This window comes from Acipenser ruthenus, chromosome 4, assembly GCF_902713425.1.
Source record: "Acipenser ruthenus chromosome 4, fAciRut3.2 maternal haplotype, whole genome shotgun sequence".
Lineage (NCBI taxonomy): Eukaryota > Metazoa > Chordata > Actinopteri > Acipenseriformes > Acipenseridae > Acipenser > Acipenser ruthenus.
In genome coordinates, this window is record NC_081192.1 from 76,871,469 (window position 1) to 76,898,204 (window position 26,736).

The following is a 26,736-nucleotide window of genomic DNA, read 5'->3' on the forward strand; positions in this document are numbered from 1 at the left end:
TGTGACAGTTTATGTGCTGTGAAACTCAGGACAGAACAAAAATGCAGCACATTTGGCATGGTGATACAGTCGTTCTTGGCATGAGATGTCGGGGTGGTTCAGTTTTGCAAATCATGTGAAATATTTCTGGGGGTGCCCCTGCATAACATCACCACTGGTTGGGTCGGTTTCTGCTTCGTTGTGAATTCTAACGCAATTGGTTTCACACTGCCTGACTGGGGGGGAAGTAAAATTAGAGTTACTCCTCAAAAAATTGCAGAGACCACCTTTTCAAGTGAATCCTAGCCCCCTCATTTGGTACGCACTCTGATGCAAAACAAATATTTCTTATGTTTCACACCTGCCAAAATGAACTGAACTCTAGTGCAAATTAACCTCTCCATATGAACTAGGTATGAAAGGGCCCATAGACACACTGATGGCGTTGTTAATTTATAATGTCCCGACGTTAATAAAGCAACTACAACATAGTATAACGACTCCCTGTTAGATATGATATTTTTACATATCTGATAGGACACCTGGAACCTATTAAATTGGCTATGCCAGGTCCACAATTTACTCAAAACGGTACTCAATAATAAGGGACATCAGAGAACTTACTTCATTTTTAGTTCATTTTCTTCGGCCATCTCTTTCTTTACATACTCCAGCTCTTTCTCGTGTTCTTTACGCAAGGAGCGGATGTCCTTCTGCAGCCTTGTCATCTCTTTGTGCAGTTTCTGTTTCTCACCATCTGCCTCCTGCAGCTTGCCATCTAGTTCTTTCTGCTTGGCTCTCATCTCTGCTAGAAGGTTCTGGAGTTCCGAATCAGACTTGTTCTTCTGTTCTGAACCTTCCTCGTAGTCTCTCAAAAGGGACTCACTCTTCTCCAGTTGCTGGCTGAGGACTTTCAGTTCTACTTCAGACTGCTCAGACAAGGAGTGTTTTTCTACTTTAAAGTCCTCCTTGTCCTTGGCTAAACTGGCTTCCAGCTCCTTTATTTTCTGTTCCAGTGACTTCTCAGATGATTCTCTTGCCTGCATGTTTTTCTTCATCTGCTCTAAGCTGCTTTCCATTTCCTGAATCTTTCCTTCCTTGTCTTGCAGTTGCTTTTGAAGATCTGACAATGTTGCAGTCCATTCTGTCTGCTGATCAAGCAAGGTGGAATGCAGTTCACTCTGCTTCTGCCATTCTTCCTGAAGCCTGAAAACTTCTGCCTGTTGTCTGCATTTCTCTTCCTCTGCCTGCTCCAAGCTATTCTGAAGCTCTTCGTACCTGTTCTGTGCCTCTTCAGTAGCCCCCTTTTCTGTCTCCCTCTCCTGCATCTTCTGTACTTGGAGGTCCCTATCAGCCAGATCTTTCTGCAGAACATTCAGTTTCTCCTCATACATTTCCTTCAGATTCTGCAAAGTGCTTTCTTTCTCCAGCTCGCTGGCTTCCCTTAAATTCTTGATTTGCTTTTCCATCTCTTCCCTGTTTACTGAATCTTCAAGTGAATTCACTCTTTGCTGCAAGGCTTTGACACTTTCCTCTTTCTTATCCACTGTCTGTTTCAACTCATCTAACTGACTTTCCAAGTTTTTAACAACCTGTTCCTTCTCTTCCACTTGTGAGGTAAGCTGCTTCCTCACCATGGCAATCTTCTGTTCGGCTTTCTTCTTTAGCTCGGCCAGTTTACCGGCACTCTCTGCAGACCATCTTTCTTCTGCTGTCTTGAGTTCTTCTTCTTTGATCTTCAGGAGTTCTGCTTTCATCTTCTCTTGTTTGAGCTCAAACTCCTGCTTGAGAGTTTCTGTCTCCCTTTCTATAGTCTGTAACTTCTCTTCAGTTTCATTGACTCTGCTGCCCTTTTCAGAGAACTGCACCTGAGCCTGCTGAAGCTGCAGCACCAGCTCTTTCTGTTCTGTATCCTTTGCTTGATTCTTCTGCTGCAGTTGTACAATAAGTTGATCACGTTCCTCAGTCTTTTTGGTAAGCTGTTCTTCCAGCTCCTTAACCTTGATTATACAGCTCTGCAGCTCAGCAGTTAACTCTCCTATTTTTTTCTCTTTCTCGCTCAACACCAGGTCCATCTCAGACTTGCTACAAGACTGTTTATCAATATCGTCTGTGAGCTTGCCCAACTGTTCATCTTTCTCATAGATTTGCTTTTCCATCTCTTCCAACTTGCCCTGCAGTGACTTGACAGTATTGTGGTTCTGCGTGAACTTGGATTCTGTCTTCTTTTTCCAGTCTGACATCTTGCTCTTCCACTGCTCTGCCTGGTCAAGGGCAGATGACTTCTCCTGGTTAAGAGCCTCCATGCTCTTCGATAACTCTTGCATTTGGTTTATTAGCTTCTGGTGCTCCTCCCTGTGTTGTTGATTTAGTAACAATATGGCTTCTTCCTTGTCTGCAAGACCTACACTATTGGCAAGCTGGGTTTTCAAGTCATTTATCATACCCTCTAGGCCACAGATTTGGGCTTCCTTTTCTTTCAGGTTTTCAGAAATGTTTATATTGGTCTCTGTACTTGCAGTCAGTTCCTTTCTCAGCTGCTCAATGCAAATGTCTTTCTCGGACAGACTTTCCAAGTGGCTGCCTCTGTCTTTTTCTAAAGATTCCTTCTCTGTTTTAAAGGCTTTAATATGTTCTTCTTTTTCCTGCATCTGATTGGTCATCTGCAGCAATGAATTTTCTGATGCCATTTTCTCCGCTGTTATTTGTTGGAGCTGTATTTCTAGATGGCTGATTTGTTCAATCTTGGTCAGGATGACATTTTTAAGCTGTGCTGCCTGCTTCTGGTTGCAGGCAATTCTATCGCTAAGGGCACCGACTTTGCTGTTCAATTTGTCACGGAACTCATCAGCACTAACTTCCATTTTTCTCTGAACTTCATTGCAGGAAAGAGATAAATGTTCTGTTTGCAGATGAAGCTGTTTTCTGAACTCCTCCTCCTTGGACTGCATTTCAAGGACCTTTTCTTTGAGTTTCTTCTGGAGATCTTCAACTTCTTTCCAATGTGAGGCTTCCAGTGCTGTTAGTTTGCCATGGGTCTCCTCTAGCTGTTTTGCTAGCTCCTGTTCCCTTTTATTGCTCTCTTCTTCAGCCTTACTGAACTGGTTCTGGAGAGAGTTTCTTTCATTCAAAACTTGACTAAGGTTATTCTCCATTGCCTCCACCTGCTCCTTCAGCATGTTTTCCCCCTTGGACAAATTTTCCACTTGTGCAGCAGCCTCCTTTAGCTCTGCCTGTAGTTTCTGCACTGTGGTCTCCCTCATCACTAGTTCCTCCCTGAGGCCCTTCACCTCATTGAGAAGATGCTCCTTCTCTTCCCTGGTGGCCCCAAGCTGCTGTCTCGCCTCATCCACCTCCTGCACTTTCTCCTGCAGCTCGACCTCATGCTTCTCCTGCATTTCCTCCTCCTGCTGGCTGAGTTTCTGCTGCCATCCTTGGATCAGCTCCTCCAGCCCTTTCCGGTGAGACTCCTTCAAACTCTCCAGCTGCTCCTTCTGGGTCAGCTCCAGCTGCGAGACCGCATCACTGATCCCAGCAGAACCAGCATGGGCCATTTCCAGGATCTTCTCATTGAACTCTTTTTCCTTCTGGTTCAGCTCTTGCTGCTTTTTATCACACTGTTCCTTCAGCTTGACCTCTTGATCAGAGAGCTTCTTCTTAAACTTCTCTTGCATCTCCTTGGCCTTCTGCTTTATTTTGTCCATCTTCGCCTCATTTGCTTTAAGCTTGGTTTCGCACTCTGTTCTAGCAGCATCTATTCTCTGTTCGCTTGCAGTTCGTACCTCCACTAGGTGTTTATTTAAATCATTCTCCTGCTGGCGATGTACCTCCAATTTTTCAGTCCAAGATTGTTCGCTTTCAGACAGCTCCATTTTAACCTTCTCAATCTGGCTCTGAAGCTCTGAAATCTCTGTGGTATGCTCTGCCTGGAGAGAAGACACCTTCTCATCAGATTCCTTCTGCACCTCTTCCAGCTTCTGCTCCAGCTGCTGTACCCGACATTTACAATTCTCCAGTTCAGAGTTAACCTGATTCAGTGTCAAGCTGGTTTCTGTCAGACCCTCCTTTTCTGCTTCTGCCCTTTTCACATTTTCCCTTAGCTCTTCCATCTGCAGTTCAAATTTAGCAGCTGTCTCCTGCTGATGCTTCTCAGCATTTTTCTTCAGTTCCCTTTCTCTTGCCTGCAGTTCCCCCAACTGTTTTTCCTTTTCTTCCAGGACCATCTTGAGATTATTAAGTTCCTCCTTCAGAGTCTTCTCGACACCTCCTAATGACTGCTCAAGCTCTGATTTTATGCTTTCAACCTCATCCAGGTACCTGGATTTCTCCTGCTCTAGTTTAATCTCGTACTCCTGTTTAATAGAGTTGATGGTATCATTTAAGACTGCCAGTTGCTCTTCTAAAAGCTTCCTTCCTTCCAGTGATTCTGTCAGCTCAGATGAGAGAGTCTCCAGCTCAGTCTGATTGACATCAAGTTTTTCCAGGGTCTTTTGGTTCATGTCCTCGATATGGGAATGGAACTGGGACTCCTTTTTATTCAGTAAGGCCTCCAGCTCTTGGGTGTGTTTCTCTTGGAGCTCCTCCACAGAAGTCTGGTACTGCTTCTTTGTGGTCTGAAGTTTGTCAGACCAGAGATCCCAGAGTTCCTGTCTGATGTGATCAATCTCTACCCTGTGCTTTTCCTCCATTGCTGCGATTTCTGCTTGATGCTTGTTCTTCTCGGCCTCAATCTGTGCAAAAAGCTCATCCGACTGGTCAGTCCCGCACTGAGAACTCTTTGCCAGGGAACTTTCCAATTCAAGTACTTTCTGTAATAAAAGACAGTTCAATCATCAATACATAGGCATACCCGATTTTAGAAGAATTAAGTTCTCCAGAATAAAAACTGTATTCTACAAAATATTAATTTAGTGCATGACATTTAATTTAATTGCCTGAGAGAGCCTGTTTACAAAAAGGGTCTGTTTTTACTTATCATTAGGATCCAACTTTTCAATACATAGCGTGGTCAGACTGCTTTATATATTGGTAATATTATTTCTACAAACATTTAAAAGCACACTAGTTTTTTTGCTGAAAATATTTCCCTCTATGTTAGAGAAGACAAAACAGATTTACACTGAAATAAAACTTCTTACTGTCTATACATTATTCCATAGTTTAGATTATGCTATACTTTTATCAGAAACCAGATACTATTGACAGTTGTTTGTTTACACTACCCAATAGTAGTTTTAGCTGTAGAGCTATAGTCTTTCTTTCATCCTCGACACAAGAACTTTAACACTCCTTGAGCATCTAATTGATGGAGAGTTCACTGTAATTCATTAGCAGAGACATGCCACTGCTTCCTTCCACTGCACTTACATTGCTGAATGTTTCAAGCTCCTGCTGCAGCTCCTGTACCTGGTTCTTATTCTGAGACTGTATGGCCGCCTTCTGCAGTTCCAGCTCCTCCAAGGCAAGTGCAGCTTGATGCTCCTTCTCCTGAATCACCTGCATGTTCTCAGCCTGACATTTCTCCTGTTTCAACACACAAACACACCATTAATCTGTGACTTTTAAACGAAATAAAATAGAACTTAAAAAAAACAAAAAACACACAGTAGTATTTTTTATGCCACACCAAATTATTATATATATATATATATATATATATATATATATATATATATATATATATATATATATATATATATATATATATATATATATATTCATATTTCAGAATGATACAATAAATAAATTATGAACATCTGCCTCCTTTTGATTACTTGCATCCTTTGGGACTTGATGGGTAATTAAACAAGAATGAAGCTATTTAGATATGATCTCAAACAGCTGGCATACTATGCTTATATTAAGGTCATGAAATACTAGTTTAGGAAATCAACAATGAATCATGTCTCAAATCAGAATAAATTCACTGATTTGTCAACATGCTTGTAATAACAAAGACAGCACAAAGAGAAACATTAATCTGAAGATTATTTTCAGTTTAAACATCACCTTTGAGGAAGCCACCAAAGGAAAGATGTGTGTGTTTTTGTTAGAAAATATAAACAATGTAACTAGGAAAATACACAACTACTTGACTCCCTTAACGTGACAATTTGCACAAGAGGCGGGAAGGGTGTGAACAATGCTGTCAACTTTACTGATGCGATTTCCACAAGGCAACACCTTGTAATCCCTACTGCATGAAGCAGTATGAATCATCTTCCAATGAAACATATTTCAACTACATACGTATTTTATTATTTATAAACGGCAACACATGCAATTAACAATAAAAGAAACATGTTATTTGTAAACAGCATAATACATACAAAAGAACAGATTTGCAATGAATACAAAAAACTGTGAAAACAATAACTTGCACATTATTACTATATTTTATTTACTAGCTTGTCTGTTGTTGGCGCAAGCGCACAGAAGAATGTGAACAAATTGAAAACATGCAGAGATAAACAGCATACTCCAGTGCAACACTTAAAGATGGTTTCGGCTCTACGTCTTCATATACAAAATGAAAGTAAATACTACATCTACACATTTAGATCGCCGTTGGTTTACTGCTGTATCTTCTTCTCTATGCACTTACAGATGCAAGGGATGTGTGCGCGAAATGCGATTGGATAAAAATGTCACCAGACAAACATTCCATAGTGTCAATACAGTCTATACAGCATGCAGTGACAGACCAGGCTGAAAGAAACCCCATAGAACAGACAGCAAACCATGACGCATGCTGGCACAGCATGGTACCGTAACCGCTCTGTCTTTGGAGCTAAAGTGATTAAGAAACTAGACTTACCAAAGCCGTACTCATCTGCTCCTGTAACTGGGCCATCTGTGTCTGTAGTCTCCGAGTCAGCTCTTGATCTTTGCTGGCCAGGGCTTCTGCATGCATCTTCTCAACTTTTGCTATCCTGTCTTCTGAGGACTTCTGCAATACACACACACAGGGTTTTTAAGCAAGTAGTCATGTTTTAGTTTGTAGACCTGTATTCAGTAATGCCGCCAAGGGGCTTGTGACATGAATATTGGGAATGGCATCTTCAGGTGTAATAGTATACACATATTGACTGGAGTCTTACAGTTAAAAATGTTGCTCCTACTATTGAAAAAGTGATAGACAGTGGACACATGCCCAAAGTTATTGGGTGAATTAAAAAAAACCTAACATTTAGGTTTACCACTTATCCAGTGGCTTGCTCATTAAAATGTGTTAAAAAGAACACACAATTATCTACATAGTGATAACAAGATGTTTAGTAATGTTTAGTTTGAGTTCGGTAAACAGGGAAAACTCCAGCAGTAGTGTCCAAATATTTTTCTGGAGTCACTGCATGTATCAAATGCATAGAAATGTTAGCGCTTAACTGTCCCACAAACCAAGATAATGCAGAGAGAGTAGTCTAGTTTTCCATTAAAACTCCCTGTAAAAACAGATCTTTAACACATTACCTGCATTATTATTATTAAATGTGTAAAATGCAAACCTCAAAAGCACGACCTGCCTGTATGAATTCAAGCTGTAACCAAGAGCTAAAATCCAGGGATGTACTAAAAGAATGGAAAACATGTGGAAATTGACTGCTTAAATCAGTACACTAAGTTAAAAACTGTTGCATTTCTATATGGTAATTAAGCACCACCACATTTAGAGTAGTTTGTCTTTTTGACAAGGATATCTAAGTGAAAGGAAATGTCTAAATACCAAGAGGCAGTTGGGGTCAGAGGAGTTTTGACATCTGTTCTTCAAGTGATCCAGCATGGGGGCATCTTTAACACACCACGGGCATGCAATGTAATTGACCCCTTGCTTCTTCCACCAACACCAAAGACAAAAATCAATATGCATGACTTTTGAAGACTCTACTGATCTTAACGGAGTGTATTTTTTTTTGATCAGCAATAATCCGCTGCAGCTCCAACAAGGGTTTATTTGGGTATTTATTTAGGTTAAGGGTAAGAATGTCACAGGAGGATAATTCTTCATAAATTTACAAAAAAAAAAAAAAAAAGGAAAAAAAAATCAGGACAGCTCCCCATAAAAAGACACCTTTATTTATTTATTTATTTATTTATTTATTTATTTATTTATTTGATCCCAAGACTTGAGTATTTGTGGAACACTAGATCCCACATTTATTACAATTTGTGTTTTATTTGAGGTTTGTAACTAACTGGTGTGATGCTCAGTCCCTCTTGCAGTTTGTTACCCTCAATATGCTCATTTTGATAACCACAGATAATCTCCACTGCAGCTGTGTTCATAAGCCATGCACTCTAAATATGGTCTGCCAGGTGAGATTTCAAGTACAAGAATTATAACAGCAGCAACTAAATCGAAGACGAGACCCTTCATTGCACTGCCACATTTGGAAACTCCAAAGCAGTTTGGTTGGTGTGTCTAATAGATAAGGGTTTTTTAATATTAAAAAAAAAGTTGCCGATACTTTTAATATCAGCCGTGTCCAATCATAGTCCTGGAGGTCCATTTCCCTCCAGCTTTAACAGGTTAACTGGAATAATGAAGTACTTTAAGGTCTGGATAGAGGTTTATCTGGTTCAATTAAAATAATATATTATATATATATATATATATATATATATATATATATATATATATATATATATATATATATATATATATATAAAACAGGATTTGGAGCAAAGACAAGGACTGGAAAAGCCAACTTTGGCCACCTCAGGTTAAAATCAATTGAAAAGACCCCATTAACTTGGCCACTAAAATCAGGTCTGATAATCCAGTCCATACTGATAATTCAGTATTAACAAATGGAAGCTTTTTGACCAAGACCATTCACTTATAAATTCAAAATATGATAAAAAACTAAAATTGCATCAATAAAAATCAGGCTACACAAAGGCGTAGTCAAGTATCAGGCTGCAGAAAGGCGTAGTCGAGTAGTCAACATGTGGTACTCCAATGTGTAACCCTGTGCTTAGTTTGAAGAAATTAAGAGAAGTAGAGTGCTGTACCTTCATGATGTTGACCACTTCCTGTTTAACCCTGGAGAGTTCCTGCTGTAGGTTTTTACGCTCCTCCTCACTGGTCTTTTCCACGGTCTTGATCTGCTCCTCCATTCGGACCTTCAGTCGCAGCCGGGCTCCCTCCGCCTTCTCCAGCTCCTCAAATGCTAAAATAAAATAGACACCTCATTGATTCACAGCAGACAGGTGCCAAGAGCAGCTTTCAGTCTACTGTTGTATTTGTGTACTGCCGATTTAAGATTTGTGGAATGAATAATAAAACTTGTGGAAATCTACAAGTGTGTTTGTTAGTTTGAAGGTACAGGTATTTGTGAAATTTGAACTGTGAAAAAAAATTAGATAAAATATGAAAAGATGTTTTGGGTCACAGTATTATTATATCAGGTCACTTAATATGAAAGGACAATATAATAAAATCAAATAATAATACTCACTATGAAGCTGAAATAAGACTATTGCTGCAAAACAGAATTTGTGTTTTGTATTATACTATATGTTTAAGTATCAACTGGCAAAGTCCATTTCAAGTGAATTTTGTGACCAGTAAACTAAATCGAATACACCAAAATTAGATAGATATCTAGACAGATAGACAGGCAGATAACATTATCCTAGGGTAGTAAACATAGTAAGGTAATAAGCATGTGATATGAAATTGAACTGCTATAATGCAATTTGAAAAGCTGCAGAAAACTCATCAGTAATCATCCATTTCAAACATATATTATAAACAAAAACACCAAAGTATAATTTTTTAAAAAAAGAGACAAAAACATATCCCAAATGCAGCTGAATTGTCACATAATTTCATTGTTACAGGGCACCCCAAAGAAACACTGCAGCTGGAATCTACAGTATTTGCCACCGTTGTGTAGGTATACAAATACCTCCATTGCAATGGTGTAGGCTACTGATTCTTGTACAGTAAATATGGGAACAAAGAAGTCTAGAGAATTGGAATATTGCAGCACCATCCTATTACAACAAAGGTGCTGGCAGAAAGCATGGCTGATCAGAAGGAAGGACAGAAATGTATCTGAAGAGTGGCAATGTTCACTTTATTAGGAGAAAGAAAATAAAACCACAAATCAACCACTATTACTGAAAAGTCTGAAATTGTGCAGTACTATTTTGTATAGGGTTGGATGCAATTATGATTATTTCTTCTCAAAAAATAAGACAGATTTGGGCAGCTATGTAATGCTAAACATCATATGTATTTTTTTCTTCATAAGGGAGGGCTTTTGGAGCCCTTTCTAAGGAGGGAATACAAACAGGCTTTCTATGAAATATAAGTAAATATACAGGAGAGACTTCAAAAGCATAATTTAAACCAGGACTGTCCCAAATGATATAATCTAAAATTATTTTACTGATGATCAGAGGGCTCTTAAGAGACAGACACACAAAAATAAATAAATAAATAAAAAAAACTTTGAATAAAATGTAAACAAGTAAAACTAAAAAGCAGACTATATTGCTGACTACTAATTGTCTTTTTGAAATTCAAGAGCCTTAAATGGGGTACTTCAACAGCATATTTGCAGTCGAGTGTACTGTCAGGTCTTACGAAGAATGCAATAGAAAGTACACTCTCAACTTGACTAGAGGTAGCCACAGAACACAGCAGTGTGGAGTAGTGGTTAGGGCTCTGGACTCTTGACCGGAGGGTCGTGGGTTCAATCCCCGGTGGGGACACTGCTGCTGTACCCTTGAGCAAGGTACTTTACCTAGATTGCTCCAGTAAAAAAACCCAACTGTATAAATGGGTAATTGTATGTAAAAATAATGTGATATCTTGTAACCATTGTAAGTCGCCTTGGATAAGGGCGTCTGCTAAGAAATAAATAATAATAATAATAATAATAAATAAACAGACGTGAAGCTGACATTAACGTACTTAACCTGTTTTTATAGAACCTGTTGTGGTTTAAATGTTCAGAATGCTTTGCTGTTGAAATTGAGTGAGATCTACACTCTCAGCAGTGTTCTAAGTGTAGTGGCTGCTGATAGGTTCCAATGGGGATGTGACTTATAATCTAAATCATGAGAGCCACTTAAACAGCAGGGCACACATTTAAATGCTGTCTTTTTTTTTATAAACAATATTTGCATTCCGCTTGAAGCAAAATATGACATTGTTGAGTTATCGTCTTGCTTTTTTTTTTTTTGATTGTTTAAATATTTAAAACCTGTCCAATCCCATTCTATCACGTTTCATTTTAAAATTCTATAGTATTATGCAGATTCATGTATAGTTTTGACTTTTTCAAAAGCATCTGTTGATTGTATTATAAATGGCTCAAACGTTTAAGTCCAGAATTTACTTAGCATTTATCTTTTGTAGGTCCTGGTCACAAAAAAAATCGAATTAAAAGTAAAAGCGGTCTAAAACCAGCCCCCCTGCAAACCGGCATTCTGTTCATTTCAGCACGATTTTTAGGTTCTGACCAAATCCCTATTGAAATTAATGGTGATCCAGAATCCGGAGCCTGTATATTTTGATATCCGGCATGATTTTAAATTCTCTTTTGACAAACATGTTCATTTGACTGTGCAATCCGGCACCGGGTCATGTGATTTTTCTTTTCTAAAGTTTAAAACTAGTATTGAAACACAAAACAAAAACAAGAGGCATTGCATACACAGGTCCTACTGCTGAACAGCAATTTAAATGCCTGAACAACCACACAATGGTCTCTCTCTTGAAAGAAAATGTGTGCTTATTAAAAAAGCTAAGTGTAAAATTGAAATATATCGCAAGGCAAACCATTTCAGACAGACATTCTAAAAAGAAAAGATGCCTACTTAAAAGCAACACGGAGAAAACCTGAATGCCAGGAGAAAGCGCCTGAATCCTGCATGCAGGTACAGTACTAACAAGTGAACTTCTTTCTATGGGAATGATTTAAGCAGGCTTGTGCCAATAACAGGTAAAGATTTTGTTGAGGCATTGTTTTGTATATTATACTGTGTCTGTACAGTAATAAAGTAGTTTTTTATGTACGGTTTTAGATTATTTTTTTTTTTACTGTAACTGTGTGATCCAGCACACTGGCCAATCCGGCACAATTTTTCAGCACTCTAATGTAAATCACTCATATGCCTGGAGATATCATCGCCTTATTCTGGACTCTGGACATATTTCTTGTTCTAGTAAAACATAAAATTCACTGTGCATTAAAAGGTAATTTGTTTGAAAGATGCAATACAGTCTTTTTTTCTATCCTTGGTGAGACTTGATTATCAAAAAGAGCTCAGATACATTTCATACATCAAAAACACACAAATTAACATTTACAGTATTCATGCAGTAGCACAGCCACAGAACACCACAAGCACAGCACAGGTCACAGGGTAAGATGGTGTTAATGGGACAAATGGTCAGGGCTATGAGGCACAGAGAGAAACCAGGTCACAGTTATACACAACAAAAAGGCAATTCAGAGGTAAATACTATGGCTCTCAGGCAATCTCACCTCACACTGAAGCTTAGAATATTTAAATTAAGACGATTCACTGTCTTCACCCGCTCATGAAAACACCAGGCAACCTTTGGGCAACTTACAAAGCAACTTGAAGGGAACATTTGAACAAATTTCACAGTGTGAATAGGTCAAGCCACAAACTCTAATCAATCTTGATTTACAATTTGAGATAAATTGTTTGTAAATGTCTGCAACATCACCACGCTTCAAAAGTTGCCAGAAAAGACTGCCTGGTGTTACATGCGGTTGAGAATATGTATACACTGGTATACAAGAATGTGTATTTCGTCTAAATAATATTTTGTTTTGTGGCTGTTGGGATACGCAGTAGTTCTTAGTCGGTAACGCAAAAATTAAATCAATGTGTGCCCATACCCACACACAACCACCATGTCTTCTGTTTATCATACTACAAAATTAATATGCATTTAGTTTTTTTTTTTTAGTTTTTTTTTTTAACGGAGCCTGCTTTACATTCATCATGAAAGACAGTATCCGAAGCGCAGTTGAAACTCTCGGGGCTGGCTAACGTTTGCAAGGTATTTTTCTTCTAAAGAAGCTGCCCACACATTTATAGAAATAAAATAGGCTTTGGAACATCCACACGAGTAGCTCATTTTCAATATATTGATCTGATATCCAAGCAGTGAATCAGTTCTGAAAATAAACACGGCTTTTGTTTGCTTTGTTTACTGACGGAACAACATTTTTTTTCATGTTTAAATAATCTTCCAAATTTCAAATAAACAATTTTGGATATTAATTTAATTTGAATTACCTGGCAACAATATGAAATATAGAACTACACAACTGAGAAATACCTCAGGAAAAATCTACACTCTGCATCTAATTATTCACTAAATAAAAGGATAGAAACTTCTGTACAGTAGAATGAGTCGCTCTTCCTGTCGGTAACAGCTTGGGCCGTGACGCTATCCCACTACTAACACCACGTGACAGGATAGTGTCCCTGCCAACCTTGCACTCCTCCACACACATTACTTACAGGGGCAGGGCCACAGGGATAAACAACGGTAAGTGTTCAGATCGGTAAAAAAGAATTCACTGTTTCAAGTGCCGTCAAGCACGAGACGCTGTGGATTATTTTCAAACTGATTCAACACAGAGCTGTTTATGCCACTTCAAACATTTCTTCCTATTTGATACTTGTTAGATAACGAGATTCAGCTGAATGTTAATTTGGTTTTCGCTCCACTTAGTTCAAACAGTTAATATGTGAAAAAAAAGAGAAGTGGGGTGTTTATGTCGAAATTAATTATGTGGTAGAATATATGGTAAATTGTAGAAGAGAGATACACAGGACTCCGAATAGTCTCTGAATAGAAATCATATTACTTTTAGCAAACAATGTGAAATGCTAAACTGAAAATTGCAAGCCCTTTTCTAAGTGTTACGTTTGAAATGTGTAATACTACTATTAACTAATTGTTTAAATGATTTTTGCGTAATGAAATGGTATTCACTTCTGTTGAAATGTTCGGATTGTGGTTTCGTGGACAACTCAAAGCCGAGAACAAATCTCTTAACCTTCTTTAAAACAGTTAATCAAAATGGGACAATTTTCACTAAATCTTAAAGGACTGTTTGAAGAATGTTTATAAAAGAAGCTCTGAATAAGTATACACTTGTAACCCTGAAAAACAACCCTCTCAGACGCACGTCTACCGTATGTACTGTACATGTAAGTTTGATATACAGACAGATGGAAAGATGCCTCCATATAAGATGCGGATATCAAAAACTTGAGCGGATTAATTTATCACCACATCTACCTAAGAGGGGGATAATACATTTTATAGTTTCAACTATTAAACTAACAAAATAAAAAAATAACTAATGAGTAACCATCTATTTATAACAAAAGGGCCATTAAACTAAAGTAATGAAAGAGAACATTTGAACAAACAGATGAAAGAATAAAAGATGATCTAGTTATCCAGTTCTAGTTCCAGGAACGTTCTCATGACCAGTCTTCACTATGTTACTTCTTGTGCTGGTCATCTTAACTTCTTCATTTAATCTTTATTGAGCAATGCTCACATGTGTCTTTCCTTTAATAAACATCATTCTTAATGTCTAATTTTAATAAAAATAATAAAAAAGATGCATATAAAAAATTGCCTGAGACGCAAAGCATTTAGTTTGGACAGCCTAGCGCAAGCAATCCCTTATGCTGCAGAAATAATAAAGAGCTCTTACCCCAGTCCTGTTCATACAAGGCTTGGGAAAGGCACCATGATTCACTTATTGGCATGCGTGGATGCACAAAAATAAAATGGTGTGTAAGAATAGGGTGCACCCCGTGGCTATGAAACAGACATATATAATCAATGTGCAATTCAAATGATCAATATAACAGCATTTTTCTTTAAACAACGATTATCAAAGCAACTTACTATTTTCTACTTTACATGTTTTAAATCTGTAACAGTTCACAATAATAATGAATGTTAAGACGTTAAATTCTGCTCTGCGCCAATGTTAAGGTGTCTTGGGGTTTCATAGTTTACTGCGATACTATTTTGGCTCTCCTCTTAACTTCTATTCTGTAAACCACATACATACATTCTCAAAGTGGAAATTTAAAAGGTAGAGCTATAGTTATACTAAAAATGAACACTTTTTTCAGAAGCAACAACAGATATAAGACCACTTTGAAATCCTGGTTGATCTTCTAAATAAACTAACTAAAGTTTGCCTTGCTTTTGCGTAAAGCCCTGTGGAAAATACTGTGATAGAATTAAAGAAAATAAATTAAAAGTTTTGTTAACTTTTAAAACGTAAACGACAAGAAGAGGAAATGCTAAAACAACTAGTACATGACACAGAAGTAAATTGATTAAAAGTACACAATATATTTTACAAGACACACAAGAGAGCTGAACTGGAAAATGGAATGGAAAGCAATAAATCAAGTGGGTGTGTTGGTGTTCACAGAGGTACTGAGTATCTTACCAGCTTTCTCCGACTTCTCCTTCTGCGCCTGCAGCTCCTCGCGCAATGCTGTAGTCTGCAGGATTCTAGAGCGGAGCTGGGCAATTTCCTCCTCTTTCATCTCCAGAGTCTCATGCATCTGCCTTTTGGTTTCTGCAATGACCATTCCCTAAGAAAGGAACACCACACAACAAAATAATAAAAAGAAACAAGTAAAATCAGCATTCCAAGTTTGAAATTGTACAATTAAATTTGTTGAACACCAGCTTCCTTTTCTATATGTTAAATACATTTGTGTTAGCGTCCATGTTGTTATAATAAATACCTATAGGCAAGATGCTCTCGTAAGCTTGGTAACAGCCTGATGCAGACTGCCTTTATACAACAGTTTGGAGGAATATTAGTTCAAGACCAGGCTCATTACCTACTTCACTTGAACCTTATCACATGCTGTAGTGCATTAACCAACAGTTTTCTACACAAACAGAATGAAACTGCATACTGCAAGGTGCATTCAATTGACCTAACATAATGGCAGATCTACAATCCACCAATATGATATAGATTTTGATTATAAAAAAAAATCAAACAAAATCGAACATAAAAATGAAACATTGTTACAAGTGCATTTCTGACTGCAGAAATATGTATCTACAGGGAGGGTCCTACCTGTGATTTCAAGGGTAGTGGTACCAAGATCTGCCACCATTTAGATCAATTTATTTTAATGGGATACAACTCTGGGAGATGGTTCTTCCCAATGCTACCTATGTTGTTTAATTGGGACGTCACTTTGTTTAATTGGGATACAGTATTTTCAAATGATGAACAGAGACCGCTTTTCAGAGCAAGACAGGTTCGCGTAGCACAGTGCTTGCGTAAATTGCGTAAACCACGTTGAACTCTTGAAGGAGCAGGAGCCTCCTGTGGGTTCTTAGGCTACTGTTGCAAAAGAAGTTGGCTTGTGAACATCGCAGGTGCCTCGCCTCGTGATACGATGGGATTTTATTCTTTCATTTCACGTAGAAATAAAAAAAACAGCGATTCACTTTGTTTAGGAATAAAAAAAATAAATAAATAAACTGACCAGTATATTAAGGCCGGAAATAAAGAATCCCCACGGATCGTACCTTGAGCATACTTAGACATGCCATTGTGCAGAGGTCACTTGCAACTACCGCTCATAATAAAAATAAAGAAAATGTCTCCACTGGTTTCTCATTTACCAACTTGAGGTGCAAGTATACAGGGAATTAACGGATGTGGTACTCGTTTATGGACTCACATCAGGTTATAAGAAGGACAAACGTTAATCTCTGCAGGTTTGCCCTTCCCTAACCTTCAACGGCTCCAAATCAGGTCGGCCTATTCTCAGGGGGTGAGCAGTGGAAGATCCCCACGACCTCAGGTCTGATCTGTTCATTCTCTCCTTTAAAACAGAATAAACCCACCTTATCTTGCTCCAGCTGTTCAATCAAATTCTTAGCATCCCGGAGCTGAGTAATCAGCCTGGTTTTTTCAACATTCTGGAATTCCTTAAGAAAACAAACAAGAGCAGGTGTCAGGAGAATGCTTTCATAATGATTTAAGTATCTGCGTGCCTTAGATTGTCTTTGTTCTTTCTTGTCTTTTAAAGAGCCTCAAACAGACAGTTACTGTAAACGATTTTTTACAATGACACCAGAACTGACAGATAAACATAGTTTCACATGGGCGATGCTCTATATAGACTCTGCTTCAGCACCATTAACTTTTTCCTGCGTGCATTCCGTAGGAACCAGATTGCTATTGTAGGCCACACCACTGCAGTGTTTATTGAGCACAAATTGTTTTACATGAGAAACATCAGTATTTCCCTATTTTGTAAAATATAGCTTTAGGCAAATCTCCACTAAGAGAAAATTCCTTAGTGGCATACTCATTGCTGTGGGTCACTGAACAAATGTCAATACAATTAGGAAAACAACAATCTAAATGATGTTATTGACCTTAGAATCCCTCTCTTCCATTAGCGCCCTGTTCTGTTTATGAAACTTGACAAGCAAACAAACTGCAGAGTCAAGGCATATGTTTAGAACAGAAGATAACAGAGAGGAGTGGGTGAATGTAAATGAACCCACTGGAACAGAGGGGGATAATGAAGCGTGACAGCTCACACATGGATGGGCTCTGTCAGTCAGTTTACCTTTTGGTAAAGTGATTTAACCCCCCCACCTCCAGACATTTGTGGTTGTTTTTTGTTAAGTTGCTTTGACTGAGGGTTCTGTAGGCTGCCATTGGCACATGCAATCTAGGTTAAATCAGAACAACTCAGAATGACTGAAAACATCATAAATAAAAATACATTAACAAACTGGATCTACTTACACTTGACTGTTAGTGACTGTGGCAGAGGGTAAGTACTTCTAGTAGTATCTACAGTGCCCTGAACATGCAAGTTAATTCCCTGGTTTTCAATAAGTAAAGCTGCTTCATTTGTCTTTCTTTACATTGCCTGGCAACAGAAAGGACCTGGGGATTTCTATTTTACATATTGATTTGCTTATACTATACTGATTCATTATGTTAATCTGTACTATTAAAAGCACATTGTCATCAGTGTTGGTAAATGTTGTTGAGAACATTACTGTCTTCCTGGCATGGAGAAAATATTTCTGAAGCTGGAGTTGTATACTTCTTGGGAATGTTTTTTGGAATGACACAAAATCAAAGCAAGCATGTCAAGGGTTTGCTATTCATACACATGTTGTTCCAATAAAACACAAAACCACAGCCTTTCCTGTAGAATAAAAAAAAAAGTGCTATGAAAAATGTCCTTATTTCTCTGCATCAAGACTCCAGCTTCATGGCTAAACCATGTAGTAGCTAATACTAAAAGAAACAAAATTTGATGACAAACATTTAACTACTGTAAAAGTTCCTCAATGGCCATGATTAATGTGACTCAGCAGGCACATACCCCACGCTACAGGACATGCGCGTCTAAGTCATTGTATGACTTTTAAAGGGTGGGTAAATTGCCTTCTCAAGTTACAAATCTGTACAATTTACCAAAAACACAATTCATTTTTGCATGGAAACATGCTTACAAGACTTCAGCAGTGAAAATCCCGTTTGCGATGGAACCTTGAGCGACGTTCAACTACAGTAAAGGCCTTACCAAGCCATTTTTTTATTATCTGAGATCTGCTGGAAGTAGCCCTGGCAAGGTCCAAATTGACCAAATAATAAGAAAATAAGCATACAGTACAAGGAGTTTAGAGACTTTTTTTTTTTATATGTGACATCATTTATTCAACATTTCAAATGATTGCCATTTGACTCATAAAATGGTAAGTGTTTTACAGTTTGGTTATTTTATAAGCAAGGTTATAAAAAATAACGAAGCTACTACTATAAAAATGCAGCCCTTTGCAATATACAAGTACATAAATAAACAAACAAACAAACAAAGCGCTTTGCAAAGCACAGATTTTCATCCTTTTACACTTTTGTTATCTTCGTTTCCATGTTTGTTTTATTTGAAGTGTTTAAATTTAAATTTCAGTTTTCGTTTGCTTGTTCAGCTACAAAAAGGCACAAGTAAACCTCATGTTATTAATTTATGAAAACGTATCGATGGCCACTGTTTACTGTGAAGAAACGGCAATGGCAAAGCACAAAAAAGAAAAAAATAAATAAAATACGTCGTCAACTTTATGTACTACTTATTTCGGGAATAAACAAAACAATGTTTAACTTGAGCTGCTATTTGGCATCCTTTGTTTTTTTTTAGTTAATTCACAGGGATAAAGTAAGTCCTACACAACGTTCATTATTCCTGGGATATTTTTCTATTTTAATGTGTTACATATTGTAAGGTCTTGCTGTAAATAAAGGCACACATACATAGGGGCCACGGACACGCCCCCTGCCCCTGCTGTTATGTTCTCTCTGCCTGCGTTCAGAGCAATATAATGGCTTTTATTACTTTTTGAAAAACGAATAAATATCCAATCAAATATTTAAATTACGAGTGAATATCCGAACATGAAATCCCTGTGTTTGTCCCAGCAGTAGTTATAATGCGACCTAGGATAAACTGTAATAGAAATTGAAAAAAGAAAAGAAAACCTGACACTGATTTTGTTTTACTGTTGTTTTTACATTACCGTATTTTAAATGAATTTAAGTTGAAACTGGGACTTATAAAGCTCCCGTGCTTGCACTATTTTTTTTTCTTCTTCTAAAAAAACAAAACTGTCCGTCAATGTTACAAAACAAGTATGAAACCGTAAGTGTGTATAAACGTCCTTGGATTCTGTGTTATTTATTTACACTTTACAACATTTATTATAAAAATTATACAATTTAAATAAGAGTGGAGTAAACTTTAAACTGGTGGATAGCAGTATCTATTATACTGTATATATTGTAACAACCCAGGATTTACACTGTTGCAGGACTGGTCTATGGACCTTGTTGTTTGGTTGTTTGTTTGCAGGGAAGCTGTAAGCTTGCCTCATCCGGGATTGGTGGGTGATGTCCGGGGAGGCGGCGACATGAAAGCATATAAGGGGAGTGCCCACATCAGCACGGGCACAGCCAAGCGAGACAAGCTGCTTTGTGAATGTACTGCTGTGAGTGCAAGACTGTTTGTTTTTGGTGTGGTCCAGTGAATAAATCAACCAAACACAGGGCCAAGCACTGGGCTTCCAAGATCTTAGTGCATTGCGAGAGACAAGGGGTCTCAAACCCATGTGCGGCTACCTGCATCCTCAGGGGGGCAGTGCAGCAGTGGACTGCGATGAAGACGGCTCCTTGTTCGGCTCCTGCAGGGGGCGATGGGGAGGGATGAGGCTGCTGTGCCAGTGTAGGATGCAAAACACTCCTTGCAGGCGGACATGCCTGCTTTCCAGCATCCACATGGAAAACAGGGCACATGAGCCGCAAAAATCACAGTCCCTCAAAAACTCTTGTGTGTTCCTTACCCAAGAAGACGCACTTATTATGCTTATCCTCTTGCACAAAACTCATGGGTGAAACCCAAGCATGATGGAGAGAGTCGTACACAGACTAGCCGTTACGTACGGTAAAAGCGTGTGAATATTTTGCTATATATACGGTAACATAAGAACAGAAGAACATAAGAAAGTTTACAAACGAGAGGAGGCCATTCAGCCCATCATGTTCGTTTGGTTGTTAGCAGCTTATTGATCCCAGAATCTCATCAAGCAGCTTCTTGAAGGATCCCAGCGTGTCAGCTTCAACAACATTACTGGGGAGTTGGTTCCAGACTCTCACAATTCTCATTTCAATTGTGCAAAAAAGTGCCTGCTACTTTCTGTTCTGAATGCCCTTGATCTAATCTCCATTTGTGAACCCTGGTCAAAAAAGTCCCCTGGGTCGACATTGTCAATACCTTTTAGAATTTTGAATGCTTGAATCAGATCACTACGTGGTCTTCTTTGTTCAAGACTGAAGAGAGTCAATTCTTTTAGCCTGTCTGCATAGGACATGCCTTTTAAACCAGGAATAATTCTGGTCGCTCTTCTTTGCACTCTTTCTAGAGCAGCAATATCCTTTTTATAGCGAGGTGACCAGAACTGAACACAATATTCTAGATGAGGTCTTACTAATGCATTGTAAAGTTTAAACATTAATTCCCTTGATTTAAATTCAACACTTTTCACTATATATCCGAGCATTTTGTTGGCCTTTTTTTTTATAGCTTCCCCACATTGTCTAGATGAAGACATTTTTGAACAGATGAAGACATTTTTTGTCAACATAAACCCCTAGACCTCTCATAGATTCCTTCTTCAATTTCAGTATCTCCCATATGGTATTTATAGTGGACACTTTTATTGCCTGCATGCAGTACCTTTCACTTTTCTCTATTAAATGTAATTTCCCCATGTGTCTGCCCAGCTCTGAATGCTGACTAGATCATTTTGAATGACCTTTGCTGCTGCAACAGTGTTTGCCACTCCTCCTATTTTTGTGTTGTCTGCAAATTTAAGTTTGCTTACTATACCAGAATCTAAGTCATTAATGTAGATTAGGAAGAGCAGAGGACCTAATACTGATCCCTGTGGTACACCACTGGTTACCTCGCTCCATTTTGAGGTTTCTCCTCTAATCGGTACTTTCTGTTTTCTACATGTTAACCACTCCCTAATTCATGTGCATGCATTTCCTTGAATCCCTACTGCGTTCAGTTTGAGAAGTAATCTTTTATGCAGGACTTTTGTCAAAACCTTTCTGGAAATCTAAATAAACCATGTTTTGTGCTTTGCAATTATCCATTGTCGATGTTGCATCCTCAAAGAAATCAAGCAAGTTAGTTAGACATGATCTCCCTTTCCTAAAGCCATGCTGACTGTCTCCCAGGATATTGTTACCATATAGGTAATTTTCCATTTTGGATCTTCTTATAGTTTCCATATAATAGAAGTCAGGCTTATTGGTCTGTAGTTACCTGGTTCGGTTTTGTCTCCCTTTTTGTGGATCGGTATTACGTTTGCAATTCTCCAGTCTGTCGGTACAACCCCTGCCTCAAGAGACTGTTGCATGATCTTGGTTAGCGGTTTGTAAATAACTTCTTTCATTTCTTTGAGTACTATCGGTAGGATCTCATCCGGCCCAGAGGATTTGTTTATTTTAAGAGCTCCTAGTCCCTTTAACACTTCTGCCTCTGGTATGCTAAAGTTATTTAAAACTGGATAGGAATAGGTCGACATGTGGGGCATGTTTTCTGTATCCTCCTTTGTAAAAGCTTGTGAAAAGTAAACATTTAATATATTTGCTATTTTTTTCTCTTCATCTATGATTTTACCTATTTCTACCAAAATAAAGTGCAATCTCCATCTTTTTTAAAATTAATTTTATTCATTGTTTTTTTATTTAATTGGCTTGGAACCTGATGCAATCACCCAATGTCCATGCAGGACTCGACAACGACCAATGGGCTCAGCACCAACAAGTATGGAGAAACTATCAGGGGTGGATATGTAACGCTGGCTTAATATTAAGCAATGTCGCCAAGGGTTAAACCCGATACTCTGTAGAGTGTGTGGAATGGCTTCGGTGGCTGATCGGTGACCGGTCTTGGTACCAAGTGTAAAAACACTGGTACAGACGGCTTGGTGCCTAACACAGACTCGGGGCCGACCGAGGGGCTCAGAGCCGATCAGTACTGTTTCGCTACCAAGCCATGGAGGCAGGTGGTGGTGCGCAGTGAACGTTCTGTGGAGGCCACTTAGCAAGAATTCACAGCTTGCACCAGCGATCTGATGCAGGGGCAGAGATCTGCCAGCTGACCAGCTGCTCACTAAAGCGGGAGAAGACACTGGGGAGACATCCTCCCTGGCTGAAGTCGACTCCAGTCAACACAGCCACGCAGTGTAGCTGTAATGATCAAGTCAGGCAGCTGCAACTAGAGGCCGCCTGGGAGCATAGGCTCTGTAGCCTAGCAAAGGGAGAAAGGCCCTAGAGCCAAATATATTAATTTACTTTTCTTTCCTAATGTTAGTAATACAAATATTACTTTCTCACTTTAGAGGGAGTGAAAAAGAAAGAAAAGGCTCCGGAGGAGCGCCGCAGCAACGAGCAGAAGAATGCAGAGTTAGCTCCTTCCTGGGGAAGGTGCGGGGAAACCCACCGGCTTCCAGCGGTGCCCAAGGCCGCAGTGGGAAGTAACCAGAACCGAGGGCTAAAGGTGCAGAACTGATATACAGTACTGCGCAAAAGTTTTAGGCAGGTGTGAAAAAATGCTGTAAAGTAAGAATGCTTTCAAAAATAGACATGTTAATAGTTTATATTTATCAATTAACAAAATGCAAAGTGAGTGAACAGAAGAAAAATCTACATCAAATGAATATTTGGTGTGACCACCCTTTGCCTTCAAAACAGAATCAATTCTTCTAGGAACACTTGCACACAGTTTTTGAAGGAACTTGGCAGGTAGGTTGGCCCAAACATCTTGGAGAACTAACCACAGTTCTTCTGTGGATTTAGGCAGCCTCAGTTGCTTCTCTCTCTTCATGTAATCCCAGACAGACTCGATGATGTTGAGATCAGGGCTCTGTGGGGGCCATACCATCACTTCCAAGACTCCTTGTTCTTCTTTACGCTGAAGATAGTTCTTAATGACTTTCGCTGTATGTTTGGGGTCGTTGTCATGCTGCAGAATAAATTTGGGGCCAATCAGATGCCTCCCTGATGGTATTGCATGATGGATAAGTATCTGCTTGTACTTCTCAGCATTGAGGAGACCATTAATTCTGACCAAATCCCCAACTCCATTTGCAGAAATGCAGCCCCAAACTTGCAAGGAACCTCCACCATGCTTCACTGTTGCCTGCAGACACTCATTTGTGTACCGCTCTCCAGCCCTTCGGCGAACAAACTGCCTTCTGCTACAGCCAAATATTTCAAATTTTGACTCATCAGTCCAGAGCACCTGCTGCCATTTTTCTGCACCCCAGTTCCTGTGTTTTCGTGCATAGTTGAGTCGCTTGGCCTTGTTTCCACGTCGGAGGTATGGCTTTTTGGCCGCAAGTCTTCAATGAAGGCCACTTCTGACCAGACTTCTCCGGACAGTAGATGGGTGTACCAGGGTCCCACTGTTTTCTGCCAATTCTGAGCGGATGGCACTGCTGGACATCTTCCGATTGCAAAGGGAACTAAGCATGATGTGTCTTTCATCTGCTGCAGTGAGTTTCCTTGGCCGACCACTGCGTCTACAGTCCTCAACGTTGCCCGTTTCTTTGTGCTTCTTCAAAAGAGCTTGGACAGCACATCTGGAAACCCCTGTCTGCCTTGAAATTTCTGCCTGGGAGAGACCTTGCTGATGCAGTATAACTACCTTGTGTCTTGTTGCTGTGCTCAGTCTTGCCATGGTGTATGACTTTTGACAGTAAACTGTCTTCAGCAACCTCACCTTGTTAGCTGAGTTTGGCTGTTCTTCACCCAGTTTTATTCCTCCTACACAGCTGTTTCTGTTTCAGTTAATGATTGTGTTTCAACCTACATATTGAATTGATGATCATTAGCACCTGTTTGGTATAATTGTTTAATCATACACCTGACCAGATGCCTACAAAATCCCTGACTTTGTGCAAGTGTACCTAGAAGAATTGATGCTGTTTTGAAGGCAAAGGGTGGTCACACCAAATACGGATTTGATTTAGATTTTTCTTCTGTTCACTCACTTTGCATTTAGTTAATTGATAAATATAATCTATTAACATGTCTATTTTTGAAAGCATTCTTACTTTACAGCATTTTTTCACACCTGCCTAAAACATTTGCACAGTACTGTATACTAGAAGCATGAATATTTTTCCCTGAAGGAAGAGGGAGAGAAGTAAAAAAAAAAGGACTTCTCACAAAACAACCATGGCGGTCAGACACAGCCTCATTATGGTAACCCTTTCACTTGAATTCTTGCTGTGTTTAAGCCCTTCATCATAACTATTTTCTTTATTTTAAGATTTTGGGGCATTTTGTTAATGGCACGTGTGCAACACACAACCCTACCTAACAAGACCGACCACCGATCGGCCACCGAACCCGTTCCAGAAATTGTACAGAGTATCGGGTGTAAACCTTGCATTTTAATTTGTTTTGTTTTTCGTTGTTCTTGTTCTAAATTTCTTGCATGCAACTGTTCTTAAGCTAAATAATTTGTACTCGCACAAGAACAGTCTCGTACATGTTTTGTCACCATCACAACTGTTGCATAAAACTGAGGTCACTGTATTCTGCTGGTGTAAATGCAATACCTCTGAACTTCCAGGCATTTGCATTCAATCAGATTATTACCATCCTAAATCGCACTTTGGTTTAAAATATGTGATGTGAGGGCTTTTTTTTCTTTACAGACATAGTAATGCATTCATAAATATACACATTTTGTAAGCGAGAGGCAACAGTTTTTGTGTTACAGACGCCAACGGTGCCTAACCTCACAAAAGCAGAAAAAGTTGTCGCATTGGTGATCATTTTAGTTTGGAGCCCTGTATTATCACCCAATATATTACTAGGGCTTCTGGTTTTCAATTTTAACCGATAAACACTGATAACACAACTCTGATACAAAAAAATAAATAAAAACGGAAAATCGGTGTACGTCTAATAAAACACCGGAAAAACACTAGAAATGGTTACTCAATTCACGTTGACTTCACCCCTTTCCCAGTGAAAGAAACCAAAACAAAATCTACATCTACTTACTTGTATCTAGCACTGATTCGTTCTGAATACTTTAAACCCACCCAAACTACTGAGTGGCAGCAAATTCCTACATTTCTATTGGTGACTCAGCAGAGAGGGAGGATTTACAGTACATGCTTGTTCACATTTCGCAAATTGTAGCGAAATGTAAAAAAAAATGCCTAGACACACAAAAACCCCAGAAGAATATGCCTGTGACCATAAGTATTTCATTGTGGAAGACAGTAAAAGGTAATAAGGTACAAGTACTGTTGAGTTACTATACATATTGGTGACAGAAAAAAAAAAAGAATTTTGGAAAGTAACCAAAAACAATAATTTCATAAAGTATATGAAAAGAAAAAGCCCTGTACAAATACAGATTTTGGGGTATCTACATAAAACTCAAAAGTAGCTAAAAATAAAACAGAAGCCCTATATTATGACTAAACTATATATAACTATAACTAATTGGTATCTAATCTAAAACTGAGTGGATGGGCTTTTAATAGCTATGTAGCAGAATTAGGAATTGCTTAATTTGATGATTCTAGATCCCAAAGTCTTGATTTAGTAATGACTAATATGAGGGGCCAAACAGGCCATAATTCATAGATTTAGCGTATGTACATTGGTTCTTTGTGTCAAATGCATTGGTTCGCATATACATATAGTTGGTTAGTGTTGAAAATGTACTGGTTGGTTGGTTTGTACAATATATTGGTTTGTATGTTTTTGCATGCATCATTTATTGGTTTGTGTGCATACAATATTGGTTTGTGCGCATACTATATTGGTTTGTGTGTGTACTATATTGATTGTCTCACTTAGTTGATTTGCATGCTTAGCACATTGGATTCCGTGCGCACAATAGTGTTTTTCAGCAATAGTGTTGGTTTGCATGTGTATACAGTGTCAGTTTCTGCACGTGACACTAAGTGGGCGGGGACTAGAGGTCAAAGGAAAAAAAAAATAAAAAAAAAAAAATCTACAGCGGTGCTAGTGCATTCCTCATGAAGATTAAACTGCATACAGGGAAGTCTGTTGCTCTCAAACATTATATATATTTTAGAATAATATACATTAGGCATTT

The 26,736-nt window shown here is 38.7% G+C and overlaps 1 protein-coding gene across 8 annotated transcripts in view; it reads right to left on the bottom strand.

Moving 5' to 3' along the window:
- LOC117400464 (golgin subfamily A member 4-like) overlaps window positions 1-26,736 on the bottom strand; it is a 97,350-nt gene that overhangs the window by 38,328 nt on the left and 32,286 nt on the right. For 7 of the 8 annotated variants that reach the window (XM_059022822.1, XM_059022818.1, XM_059022821.1 and 4 more), the window contains 6 exons: window positions 16,898-16,981; window positions 15,468-15,615; window positions 8,992-9,149; window positions 6,797-6,928; window positions 5,347-5,502; window positions 604-4,787 (listed from right to left, as the gene is read on the bottom strand). In XM_059022822.1, coding sequence (XP_058878805.1) covers window positions 604-4,787; window positions 5,347-5,502; window positions 6,797-6,928; window positions 8,992-9,149; window positions 15,468-15,615; window positions 16,898-16,981 — 4,862 coding nt within the window. The remainder of the gene's footprint in view (window positions 1-603; window positions 4,788-5,346; window positions 5,503-6,796; window positions 6,929-8,991; window positions 9,150-15,467; window positions 15,616-16,897; window positions 16,982-26,736) is intronic. The other variant, XM_059022820.1, reaches the window with a different exon arrangement.